This window comes from Myxocyprinus asiaticus, chromosome 1 (genome assembly GCF_019703515.2).
Source record: "Myxocyprinus asiaticus isolate MX2 ecotype Aquarium Trade chromosome 1, UBuf_Myxa_2, whole genome shotgun sequence".
In the NCBI taxonomy this organism is placed as follows: Eukaryota; Metazoa; Chordata; class Actinopteri; order Cypriniformes; family Catostomidae; genus Myxocyprinus; species Myxocyprinus asiaticus.
This window is the reverse complement of record NC_059344.1, coordinates 38,875,102-38,888,788: the sequence shown is the minus strand read 5'-3', so window position 1 is coordinate 38,888,788 and position 13,687 is coordinate 38,875,102. Positions and strand designations below refer to the sequence as shown.

At 42.4% G+C, this 13,687-nt stretch overlaps 1 protein-coding gene across 1 annotated transcript in view; it reads right to left on the bottom strand.

Moving 5' to 3' along the window:
- The window catches only part of LOC127442826 (receptor-type tyrosine-protein phosphatase N2-like), a 280,031-nt gene that overhangs the window by 243,804 nt on the left and 22,540 nt on the right, over positions 1 to 13,687 (bottom strand). The window contains exon 2 of the mRNA XM_051701041.1: positions 3,097 to 3,147. Within this exon, the coding sequence (XP_051557001.1) occupies positions 3,097 to 3,147 (51 nt within the window). The remainder of the gene's footprint in view (positions 1 to 3,096; positions 3,148 to 13,687) is intronic.

Genomic DNA, 13,687 nt, shown 5'->3' with positions numbered 1-13,687 from the left:
TCTTCCTCATTGGCCATATTTAAATCTAGATTGAAGACACATTTTTTGTCTATAGCCTATGATGTTGTTTGAGAAGTATAGGGGGTTTTATTTGTATGTTTTACAATGTTTTATTAGTTTGTTCTTTTAATACTTTTAAAATTCTATTTAATTCTGGTATTAATGTTTTTTTTTAATTATTATTATTATTTTATTGTACAGCACTTTGGTTACAACAGTTGTTGTTTTTAAATGTGCTTTATAAATAAACTTGAACTTGAACTTAATTTGTGCCTACTGGGTGAACAGGCTTCACTTAGTTCGCCTACAAATGATGACAAAATGCAGTGAAGTTTTTGTTCTGCCAATGTGTTCGTGTGGTGAGATTTCTTCTGTTCGAGCACATCTCTGAAATTATTGATCCAAGAGAACTCGGCTGGTCGAAGAGCACTGATGATTGGGTGTGGTTGGACATGACGTTTTTTCTTTACAATCGCTCGTGCCAGCTGAGGAGTTGTTACCTAGGTTACTGTCGTTAAAATTGATAACTTTGAAGCCCGTCTCTCAGAAATTTTGGGCAAGTATACTTTTTGCATGATTTGCAACACAAACTCTACAAAGACAACCATGATGCAAGCCCGGATCAGTCTGATTCTTAAAAAGAACAAAGATCCAAGTGAGTGTAAGAGTTACCATCCAATTTCCCTGATCCAGTTAGATGTTAAAATATTGTCAAAAATTTTGGCTAACCGATTAAGTTATGATATCTCTTATACATATAGATCAGGTGGGGTTTATTCAGGGCCATAGCTCTTCTGATAACATCAGGCGTTTCATCAATATCATGTGGTCCGTGGCGAATGAACAGACTCCGGTCACTGCCATCTCACTTGATGCCAAAACGGCATTTGATATGATAGAATGGGATTATCTTTTTAAGATTTTGGAAATGTATGGGTTCGGGAATACTTTTAATTGGTTGGATTAAGTTACTTTATAGACACCCGGTAGTGGAGGTACAAACAAATGGATTAATTTCAGATTATTTTACTCTGGATAGGGGCACCCGGCGGGGTTGCCCTCTTTCCCCATTATTGTTCTGTCTTGCCCTGGAACCATTAGCAGCCGCGATGAGAAAGGAGGATGATTGGGGAGGGTGGCGGCTTTTGAAGAAGGGTCATCTAGAAGACTGGGGAATTTGGACTTGTTTGTGGGGAAATGGGGCAAATATTTGGTGTTTTTGGAGGGCTCTTGGGGAGGGGCAGTGGTGAGAGAGGTGTAGTTGTTAATGTGTGTGAATATTATATATTTTTTTTCTTTTGTGTATATACTCATATGTGACCACAGGAATGTTTGTTGAGGGTCAGGGTGGGGTTGAGGATTGGGAGGGGTAATAGTGGGAGTTAAATATTGATTCTGTGTATATAAATTATGTTTTGCTTTTCTTTGTTTGATGTATGAATCAATAACAAATGTTAATCACAAAAATAAGCACTTTACTATTTCAATTCACACAGTATCAAATGATAACTCTGTCTTAAATCACCCATTTACTCTTAATCTTTGAAATAATCTACATTCTGGCCATGGTGCCTTGTCAGTCAAAATCTGCTTAGGCTGAAAACAATAAGAAACACACAGAAATCAAAAAGAGTTACAGTAAGAAAAGGAAACAAATGACTGCCACCAAGAAGATACTGAACTTGCTGCAGCGTAAAGGCAGAACTGAGAGATAGTTGTAAAAAAATACAAAATATCTGATTACAATTTAAAGCTTCTCGTTTAGCCACCCGTCATTGATGGTCGATGACCAGACAAACCACAGAGTCAGTTAGAGTGGAATATCAGTGCAAAGGCTTAAAACTGACAGAAACCAATCTGACTTTAGGCATCCCAAGGTTGAGCTCAGCCTGTCTCTCTGGCACGTAAACTTTGATTGGTTCTTGTCACCTACGCTTCACCTTGACAGGACTGAGCTTCTAGTGTCCCCACCCAAATCCTCCCTATTCAGTTCCTCTCTATTTTCCTTGAAGGCCACACAGACATAGCTTATGTTCTGACAAAAGTTTAGGGTAGTCCTACACAACAAACTGCCCATTACTGCCTGGCCCTATTACCAAAAGGACAATACAGCCCTTTTTACAATACTAATATTCAAGCTTTAACTCCCAACTAGTTTACTGCAACTTGTTTCTTGTTATCATAAGCATTTGCTGTTTGATCACTTTATTGCATACAGAATGCTGCTGCACAGCGGCATTGTCTCAGAAATCAGATTGTGCCTCAGGTCACTCCTGTGGCGGCCAGATTTTTCCAGGCCTACAGTGCAACCTCTGACCTGTTGATTATGTAGTAAAATGTACAGTTTCCAACCATAAGCCACTTCCGGGCTTCAGATTAAACTCCCTGTTTCTCTCTACGAAACTACTAAGACCTCATTTTCTTTTTAAATTCACCAGTCAGAGAATCTCAGAATATAAAATTAGTAAGGGATAATGCACAGCCAGCCAGTTGTTATCGCACAATAAATTCGACAGGGAGATATTTTCACTCTGAAGGGGTTTAATTTGATAAAACAACCAGCTGTCTTTTCATTATCCCGCTTAATACACGACTATTAACCAAGAAATTTTGATTTGCAAAGAAAGCTATCACTGAACAACTAAATTCCACCTCCGGGTTTGCACCTCCGGAGTTTTCTTTTATTTAGTAAATAATGACTGACTGCTCATTATCCAGTTTATTATAAGACTACTAGCTTACTTGAAGAAATCGCAGTGTGATCCAAAAAGTAGAAAAGATGACTCGCTATACCCCAATCTTAACCCTGCATGTGCGGTTGTTACTCAGACTGCTAAATAGCACCACTGACAAATCAGAATCGAGCATTCCGGACACCCATTTAATAAATGTATTTAATTAAATGCTTGTAAGTAACTCTGGTAAGAAAGCACGTGTTGATTAATCATATACACCCATAAAATGAAAGACCAGTTACACAACTCCAGTCACATCATGTCTGCAGCAACTTTATGGTTAGTTTTTTCTGCTGTTATAATGAGAAGTATTTGCTATGAATGGCAACTAGTGCATAATGTAAATTTTTTAACAACTCACCATTGATGCAGACTTCATAAGACTCACATACTTCATCCCCAAACAGACAACCTGCAAAAAAGAGGAAATATAAAAATATAATTGGATGGAAAGATGCTGATATGAAATGGATGCTCATCATGCAATCATCCAAATACACAAAAAGAAAATCTAGGTCCTTCGACAAAGAGTTCATCAACCTCTGAAAAGTATGAGCAGAGGTTATGAGGCCAAATGGCATGTGTAAAAACTCAAATAATCCAAAAGGGAAGATAACCATAATGTCCTCAGGGTGGAACAGTACTTGGTGATAACCTTGTATGAGGTCCACCTTGGAGAAAATTATTTCCCAGCTAGATGTGCTGAAAAATCTTTGATGTGCGGGACAGGGTAACAATTGGGAATAGAGCCCAAGAGCTGTATGATCGTCACTCAATGCCCAATTCCTCCATGTAAGTAAATTCAGCCTTAGTCTTGGCTAATTTTGTTGAGTCAAGGATGTGCATGTGTGCATAAATGTGCAGACCAGTGTTAGAAATGTGGTGTTCAACACCATGCTTTGCTGTCGCTGCAAAGCAAGTAGGCCAGTTTATGTCAGAGATCTCAGTAAGAATGTGCGTAAACTCGCAATTGGACCCGGATGCACTAGACAAATTCATTGTGGAAAAATCGCTGAGTGCACACGGAAAGAAATTAAAGTCTTTCGCATTGACTAAGCAGCATTTTTTGCATACAAACAACCCATTGGCATACAGAAAATCAGCTCCCAATATGGGTCTGGCCACTTTAGTCAAAATGAAATCCCAGGTGAAACGCCAGTCATTGAAACACAACGTTACATGGTATTTACGTATGTCATGATTTTGCTACCACTGGCAGCTTCAAGCAAGTGGTCCTTATTTCACTTTAGCACATCAAGCCGAGTCGCGGGCAGTACTCTTAAAAGCAGACAGCCTGAGTGAGCAGCATCCACAGCATTCACAAACTGCTGACTTGCCATCATCCCCCAACCGTGAAAATTACACGTCGGGGAACATCTCTTTGCTTTGTCCTCAAAATGAGCATGGTAGAAGCATATACCTTGACTCTTTCTAGGTGGTGTTAAAACACTAGGGGACTGATGGAGGCATTCATGGGTGTTGATACAGACTAGTCCACCTCTGTGTGGCAGCATGAAGACTATCAGCCATCTTAGCCACCTCACAATCTTTGATGGTCATATTAGCTAAAGATGTGTGGACTTGCTCTATCAACTGCTGAAGGGACAGTTCTTTGAAAAAAGGTTCAAGGTCACCCAACAATGTCAGCATGTGGTACATAAGTTCAGAAAGCTTTGGATCACCCATCCGAGGCAATGAAAGCAACCAACGTAATAATACTTTGTTTCATCCTGGCAAACTGAGCCTCTACTCGTATGAACCACGTAGTGGCTTTGCTGTTCCCAAACTCTGGTAATTTAAGAGCAACCACGTAAGCTGTCATCTTGCCAAGAAACTCTGGAATCGTCCAAGAGTGTCGGGTCACCAATATAGTGTTTGTGTGGATCAAAAAAATACGGACAATGGCAATTCAGTTGAACCATGAACTCAACATAGGAAAAACATCTGCTCTTTTCTTCACCCTCTTAAAGGGGACATAACATAATAATACGTGTTTGTGAATTCTGCTTCTCTCTTATTTATATGACGCCACGTTATAGACTTTTGTAGTGATTTGATTTGAGAGTGAATAGCGGTCTGTTCATAATACAAACTGATTGCATGCCTTCAGAAGGCTCTGTGAGTCTCTATGTGCTGCCATTGTACTGAATTCATCCAACAGGACCAGTGTTGGGTAAGTTACTCTAAAAATATAATTAATTACTAACTACTAATTACATCTTCTATAGTGTAATTAGATTACTGTACTAATTACTCTTTCTGAAAAGTAATTGCATTACTTATAACTAATTACTTTCTAAAACCCTGATCAACCTCGACCAGATGAAAAATACAAAAATAGACATGAAACTGGAGGTGCCTCCATGAAAGTGCAAAATAAAATGTAGTGTCAATGCAATGGATTAAATAGCACCTACTCTTTATTAATCCTGAAAGTAATTTCAGGAAAGATAACTGGGTGTGCAAATTAATACCATAGAAAGGCAGCTATCAAAATGCTTTACAACGAGCACCATGTTGTCATTGTGGTAAAACAGAGACTTTGCAAACAGAGAATATCAAGATGTATCCAAAGCCTCTGAATGCTGACATGCAGTAATGTAGTACAAATAATTATTTCTCAGACTCAGATTTCTTTTTGGTACAAATCAGAAGTGCAATGGCTTACTTTCAAAGAGAAATAGTATAATTGTAATTAAAACCAATAATATTTTTTTTATATTGTGGCAAGAGGGACACAAAGTCTCGTTCCCTCCATCAGGGAACGGAGGTTACGAAATTAACCAGGACGTTCACTATCTGTCACTCACTCGACATTGTGTCGATGTAGTGACACTAGGGGTCCCTATACAAAACTCCACAACTAGCTGAACTGTGTTGCGTGAACTGGCGGTGTGTGACAGGCAGACTGCTGTGTACCTCATAGCCAGCGCACCAGGCCATTATGTAACCTCCCCCAATGCTCTTATGAGCGTCGAACGGTCCATCAGGAACAAGTCGACTGCCCAACTATAGAGACAGGCTAGCTCAGCCGTGGCCTCTTTTCCCTCTCTTTTCTCCCCAAAAAGAGTGAAATTTGTTAACTGACTGGGAGCCATAAGTGTCTGCGTCGGAGGGTGTCCCTCCCAAGGAGAAGACACCGCGGAGACCACACCCTGCCCAAAAAGGGTGGGGGGGAGGGGGTATTTTGAGTGGAATATGTCACATGGTCTTACCAAGTCTTGTCGGAAGTATGTCATGTGGAGAGGTCCCATGGTAGGTCCTACCCGGGGGGAGGAGTTTCTACAGAGCATGGCGACTGGGGGCAGTGGGGTCTCTGCCCAAGGAAGACGCAGTTTGCCGACAGGGAAACAATTTTTGCGGAAGATATCACATGGGGTCGCCTTCAGGGAACCAGCACATGTGGAGCACCTACCTCAGTACAGGGGTTCATTAGCGCACGTACTGGGCCGGTCAGTGAGTTTCTCTGCAAACTCAGCTGCCAGAGGGCTAAGGAGGAAAGTCACCCAGGGATCACAGTCTGTGAACATGACTGGGAGTCAAGAGTGCACGTCTTCACCTCAAGGGAGGGGAAAGGCACTATGTGCAAGCGGTACACATGGCCAGTTGTCCCAGAACTTACCTGCTTGTGCCTGCCAATACATGGGACGAGACTGGCTCAACCCAGAGATTGTAGAACCTCGCAAAGGTGTTGGGTGTTGCCCAGCCTGCTGCTCTGCAGATGTCTGCCAAAGATGCACCACTGGCCAGGGCCCAGGAGGCCACCACAGCGCCCCATGCCCAGGAACCGATTGTTGAGCCACGAGGGTTCAGGGGAGAGTGGCCCGACGCTAGCGGCCGCCTGGGAAAGCAAGTCCGTCATTTCCACGTCGCCGTGAGACTGGGCGAGCCCACTCTCCGATGCTGCGCTCGATAACTCATCGTCTTCCAGATTGGGGCAGGCGAGCATGCTGGGGAATGGGAGGTCTGTGGGGGTATACCCGGCGGAGGCAGTCCCATTGATGTCCCCAAATCACTCCCAGTGCTAACCGACATGGCCTCAAACCCGTAGGTAGAAGGACCGGTGCAGGGAGCCGCTGGCGTGGCTTGCTTTCTTATGAAAGGAAGCCGAGCCATGGTCACGTTCTCACAATGAGGACATGACTCATCCACGAACGATGTCTCCATGTGGGCAGTGCCCAGACACGTAAGACAGCAATCGTGGCCGTCAGAAGCGGAGAGATATCGTCCGCAACCAGGAATAACACACAAGTGGAAAGGCATCTTTAAAAAGACATTCCGTGTGTGCCGCTCTTTTAGAAAGAAAATATACTCTTTTTAGAATATACTCTTTTAGTTGTTTCTGCCGAAGCACCCAGGGGTGTTCTCTGCACTCCATGGGTGCAGAGGGGGAGAAGCCGCTGAAATGTGCCATAGAATCCAGCAGATGAGGTGAATGAACTTCGCAGATGAATTCAGCTTCAATGAATAGAACCGCTCGGCTCCGAAGAGAAAATCTGAATGAGTGGTTGCATACCAGCTCCTTTTATACCCGTATGTCCGGGGGAGTGGCATGCAAATTCCACTCACCAATTCTCATTGGCCTTTTTTCAAAAAAGCAGTGGTGTTTGGGGCTCCCAAGAGTGACCCCTAGTGTCACTACATCGACACAAAGTCAAGTGAGTGACAGATAGGGAACAAGATCTACTCATAATTACCCGTTCATATACAAATACAGTATATTCAGTGCTGGGTAGATTACTTCTGAAATATAACCTGATTACAAATGACAAAACTAAAATGGTTAGTTATGTCATATTTTAGTAGATAATCTAATCTGATTAATTTTGGATTATTTATTGCATGTTTTCATGAAAATATAATTGTAAATTGCACATTCACATCATGTCGGAATTATCGTATTTACGAGATTCCAACTTGTAAAAAGTGTTCACATCTTCGAAGAACTCATAAATACAACTTGTACACTCTGAATTCTATTCAAGCTCCAACTTTACATCATGTAAATATGGCAGCATATTTCACAGTTAAATTTGGAATGCCCAATTCCCACTACTTAGTAGGTCCTCGTGGTGGCGTGGTTACTCACCTCAATCCGGGTGGTGGAGGACAAGCCTCAGTTGCCTCCGCTTCTGAGACTGTCAATCTGTGCATTTTATCACGTGACTCACTGTGCATGACACCGCGGAGACTCCCAGCATGTGAAGGCTCATGTTACTCTCCACGATCCACGTGCCCCATTAAGAGCGAGAACCACTAATCGCAACCACAAGGAGGTTACCCCATGTGACTACCCTCCCTAGCAACCGGGCCAATTTGGTTGCTTAGGAGACCTGGCTGGAGTCACTCAGCACACCCTGGATTTGAACTCGCAACTCCAGGGGTGGTAGTCAGCATCAATACTCGCTGAGCTACCAAGGCCCCCCATTTTCTTGTTCTTAAACATTTTGCAACAACATATAGAGGTGAATTCATTAATGAATGTAGAGATAAATATTTAGGTGATATCAACAACAAAGCAGTTTTTGTTGTTATGAGAGCTGCAATAGAAATGAATAACTTTCGAGGTCCCAGGACGTGAACAACTCCGAGTGGAACCTTGTAATTAAAGTACAAAAGGACAAATTTACCCTCCTTTCATTAAACATTGGTAAACAACAATTTGCTTTTATGTAATCCATAAGTAACTAATCTGATTATGCACATTTAAAAAAATATTTTAAGCAAATTACAAGTACTTGATTTTTGTAATTTGATGACATAATCTGGATTACATGTAATTCATTACTTCTTAACACTGAATATTATACATTAAATGCAGGTAAGTTGATGCTTTTAGCATGCCAAATCAGAAAGCCGGCTGTAATTAATGGTCTGTCAGTGGTGAGAGCATCAGGTTTAGATTCTGTCTCTGTTAAGCATAAAGAAGACAGTCTTACAAACTTATCTACACACTGCATTAAAGCTCTGTAATTACTCCTGTGAACTCAAATCTTATCAAACCACTCTGCCTTTTTTATTAGAACTTTTCAGAATTCTCATCAGCATTCCATATTAATTACCCTCGTTCCTCAATCCGACGGCTGCCTGGACAAAAAGTGTTCTGCCTGCTACTAGTTCATAAATCAGGTAGACAAAATGATTTGTTATCTCTGAAGAGTGTCTGCACATGCTGGCTAGCCTGTGCTTGTTGTCTCCTGAGGTTGATTAAAAGGAAACCGAATTAAAGAGTAATAGCAGGAGACTTTGTTTTTCGCCATCGGGAAGACAAGAGGATGAGAGGCTTCCATGGCCGACTAAAAAGAAACACATCAGCAATAGATTACCGTGTTCCAATCTTAATCAAACACTTGTTAGACTCTGTTGTAAGACTGTTGGTCATTTTCAATGACAAAATAATGAGAAGATGATAAGCATTTAGAACTTGTTGATTTGATACAGTACATTATAAAAGATGATTTGCTCTCATCACTGGACTTCCTGTTCCTGTTGCTTATGGCATGCTGCACGAGTGTTTGTAGCCTGCTAGCCTGCTTAGCATTGCTTATTCATATTCTCATACGGTCATCATTTTATCCTTTGTCATTTTACCACATGTTTCAGGTTTTTCCGCTTTTCTACTGTTTCATCTGTGTGTATTTTACCTGTTGCTGCTGGCACATAGCTCGAGTCTGTGTTTGTAGCCTGCTAGTGTTTTTAGCATTGCTTATCTATCAACTTTTAATCCTTAACATCCATTTTTCAGCACGCATCGGGTTTCCCCCCACATTATTCTCCTATCGCAATTAAACTGCACACATTTGACAGCATGCACCCGTTTTTCTCCTCTGTGTTACACGGATTATTGCATCAATCTCAAAGCACCGCTTATCAAGAACAACCATAACAACAAACAATTGCGTGAGGGATTCACATCGATCTCAAACCCTCAACGCTCAGGAACAACCAACAACAACCTCAAACAATTTCTTCCTGCATTGCATGTCATATTTTTACTATAGCTTCTTCTGTCAGCAGTGAGGGATTCACATGTTAAATGTAAGGAATTAGTCAGGCTGATGGAGAAGGTTAATGAGTTAGAGACACGCATCCGAACGCTAATGGAGGTCAGTGAGAAAGAGAAGCCAGTAGATACTGTTTCGGATGCGGGTAGTACAGTGAGCAACACACACTTTGGTTCTGGCTCTAGAGTCCCCACAGCAGGGCGTTTGGGTGATGTTTCAGCGGCATACTCGCTCAGCAAAGCGACACCACTCTCCCATTCCTGTTAGGGTTTCCAATCAATTCTCCCCACTCAGTGATGCACCCACTGAGAATCATGTTGAAAGAGCCTTAGTAATAGGTGATTCTACTGCAAGGAACGTGGAAATAGAGACTCCAGCCACTATTGTTAAATGCATTTCTGGGGCTCGAGCATCTGACATCAGATCAAATTTACAAGTGCTGGCTAATGCTAAACGTAGATTTTCTCAAATTATTATTCATGTCGGCACTAATGATGTCCGGCTTCACCAGTCGGAGTTCACTAGATAATGTTAAAGAGGTGTGTGAACTTGCAAAAATTATGACAGACACTGTAATATGCTCTGGCCCCCTCCCTGCTCATCGTGGTGATGAGGTTTATAGTAGATTAGTGTCACTGAATGGCTGGATGTCTGAGTGGTGTCCGGAGAAAAGCATAGGATTTATAGACAATTGGAAGAGTTTTTGGGGTAGATCTGACCTGCTAAAGAGAGACGGACTCCATCCTCCAGGGAAGGTGCAGCTCTCCTCTTTAGTAATAAGTCTTAATAATGATAGTATTTGACTAACTGGGGCCCAGGGTCCGGTTGCACCAGCTTGTGCGTAAGTTCAAACTTAGCCTAGTTGTGGCGTAAATTCACAGTTTACGCACTACTAAATATTTGAGCGTTGCTCCATTAAACTTAGGTAGAACGTAACCCTATGTATAAACGAAATATTTACGGAAGACTCCGACCAGGCGTAATGGATGGAATAAAAAAGCAGACTGATATTTTATGACATCAATGAGCTCATGTTTTGCGTGACAGAAAAAAGAGAAAAAAACATACTTTTAAGCGGCTTTTCAGCATGAAACCGATCTAACGGTGCAGTTTTCAGGGTGTGTCACCCAGTGTCAAGTTTCAACACATTCAGAATATATATTGGATATTAGAATGAATAAATGTCTGTTTTTCCAGCCTGTTGTATTAGTATTTATATATCACCTCTCATTTATTTTAGATACAGTTCCTATATTATTGTTATTTACATAGGGCAAATATACTATTTATCAAATCTACTTTTATTATGTATCATATTTTAATGGGGATATAATTTATTACAGCTGAGAGTTACATGAGCAAACAAGGTTTGAACATCAACCATAACAAGATCAAATTGAAGTTCACGGCTTTTTAACACTTCTGTGTATAAATTTGAAGGCTGCTTATTGTATAAATACAGGTAAACATCATAATATGCGACTACGCATTACGGAGAGCTTACGACCTACTAGTTAAGCCTTGCCTTAAGAACAGGTGGTGCAACCAAATTAAGCACTGACTTAGTTACAAAACTAACTAGTAGTTACTAAGCCCTTAGTGTGAACTTTACGTCCTAGCTTATATGAGAATTTACAGCTGGTGTAACCCTACCCAGGTCAGGAAGCAGACAAACTGGTTAATCTGAACATCTGCTAGCTGCTTTGAGACAGCATACAGGTCACATAAACTACAACACATAGAAACTGTATCACCTAGATATCTGTTCCCTGAACAACCAAACACAAAACTCTCACTAAATCATTCAGAAAAAAATTAAAGATAAACATCATATGAAGGTAGGGCTACTAAACATTAGATCTCTTTCTGCCAAAGCACTAATTGTAAATGAAATTATTACAGATTGTCACACCTGAGACTTTTGCCCTGGCGGCCACCAGAGGTCGCTAGGTGTTTAAGAGACTTTTAGTTTGAAGTTTTGTTTACCTACTTGTGTCTCTGTTCCTGGTTCCTGATTGTTCCCAGCTGTTTCTCGTTTACCTTGTTTGCCCCAATATATTTAATGTCCTGGTTTTTGCTTGTGTCTTGGTCAGTTGTTGTTTCCTGTTATCCCCATGGATGTAATGTTTGTTCCGTTCCCCAGTTTTAGTTTAGTTCCTGTGTTTTCCAAGTTTTTTATCTGGACTCATTTTCTTATTAAATTAAAGCTGCACTTAGATCCTGCTCTCTTGACTTCTTCCTACATTCGTTATAGAACAACTGACCCGCAACTATGGATCTGGAGGTTTTGCAACTGCTGTCCCTCAAATAGGGAGACTTAACTATCGAGCAGTATACTGAGCATTTCTGCAGTCTCGCCCAGGATTTTGATTGGGGAGATCTTTGTTTCAAGGACATCTATCGCTTTGGACTCAATGAGCCGGTGAAGTCCTGCCTGCATAGAGGCAAGTGTGAAATCTCTTTAGTAGAATTCATAGACCTTGCTTTGAGCCCCACATTTGAGGCGCCCATGCCTGCTACGGCCAACGAGCCAACAGCCACACCTGCCACAGCCAACGATCCAATACACACGCCTGCCACGGCCAACGAGCCTGTTCTTGAAGCCTTGTCCATTCCAGAGCCAGCATTGCAAGCCTCGTCCATCCCAGAACCAGCATTGTAAGCCTCGTCATTCCCAGAGTCAGCGTTGCAAGCCTCGTCTGTCACAGAGCCAGCATTGCCAGCCTCGTCTGTCCCAGTGTTGCCAGCCTCATCCGTCCCAGAGTCAGCGTTCACGCCCATTTCAGCCCTAGTGGAATTTTTGGGGGGCCACCATGGCTCTGCCCTTCGAGCCTCCCATGGCTCCGCCCCTCAAACCTCCCATGGCTCCACCTTCCGAGTCTCTCACAGCTGTGCTCACGACCACGGAGGTTGTTCCCCTGTCACTGTCCATGCTCACGACCACAAAGGTCATTCCCCTGTCACTGCCCGTGCTCACGACCACGGAGGTCGTTCTTCTGTCACTGCCCATGCTCACGACCAAGGAGTTCATTTCCCAGTCGCTGCCTGCGCTCCTGACTATGGTGACTCTGCCCTCAGAGTCTTCCACGACTCCGCCCACTCTCCCAGAGACTACTCCTCCAGTGGTTCTATCCGCTGCCCCAGAGACTCCTCCTCCATCGGTTTCGTCCTCTCTCCCAGAGACGACTCCTCCAGCGGTTCCGTCCGCTCTCCCAGAGACTCCTCCTCCAGCAGTTCCTTCCGCTCTCCCAGAGACTCCTCTTACAGCAGTTCCGTCCACTCCTCCGACGGCTCTACCGCCTGACCCAGTCCTGGCCCTGTGGCCGCCTCCCAGACCTTCTGACCCAGTTCTGGCCCTGTGGCCGCCTCCCAGGCCTCCTGACCCAGTCCCTGTCCTGTGGCCACCTCCCAGGCCTCCAATATTCTCAACTCTCTTGGAGTCAGACAAAATGTGACAGGACCAACTCATCACCATAATCATATGCTAGATTGAATTCTGTCATATGGAGTTGATGTTGATACTATAGAAATTCTTTCGCAGAGCGATGACATCTCAGATCTTTACCTCATCTCTTAAGCTAATGTTATGACCACTAAAGACAGCTTCACTAATAATCTTCCAGATCTATCTCATATACTCAGTAAGCCCCAAAGTCTAAAAGAACTTGATGAAATAACAGAAAATATAAATACAGTCTTCTCTAGCACTCTTGATAGTGTCGTCCCCCTTCGATTAAAGAAAATTTAAGAAAAAAGCCCCGCACCATGGTACAATGATCACACTCATCCTCTCAAAACAGCAGCTTGGAAAATTGAGTGCAAGTGGAAGAATACAAAATTAGAGGTGTTTATTCAGTACTGTGGCAAAATTGGTTAGGAATAAAGCCTCAACTGGACCAGATATTCTGTCACAGCACAATAGTAATGACTTCATGAATTTCTTTACTG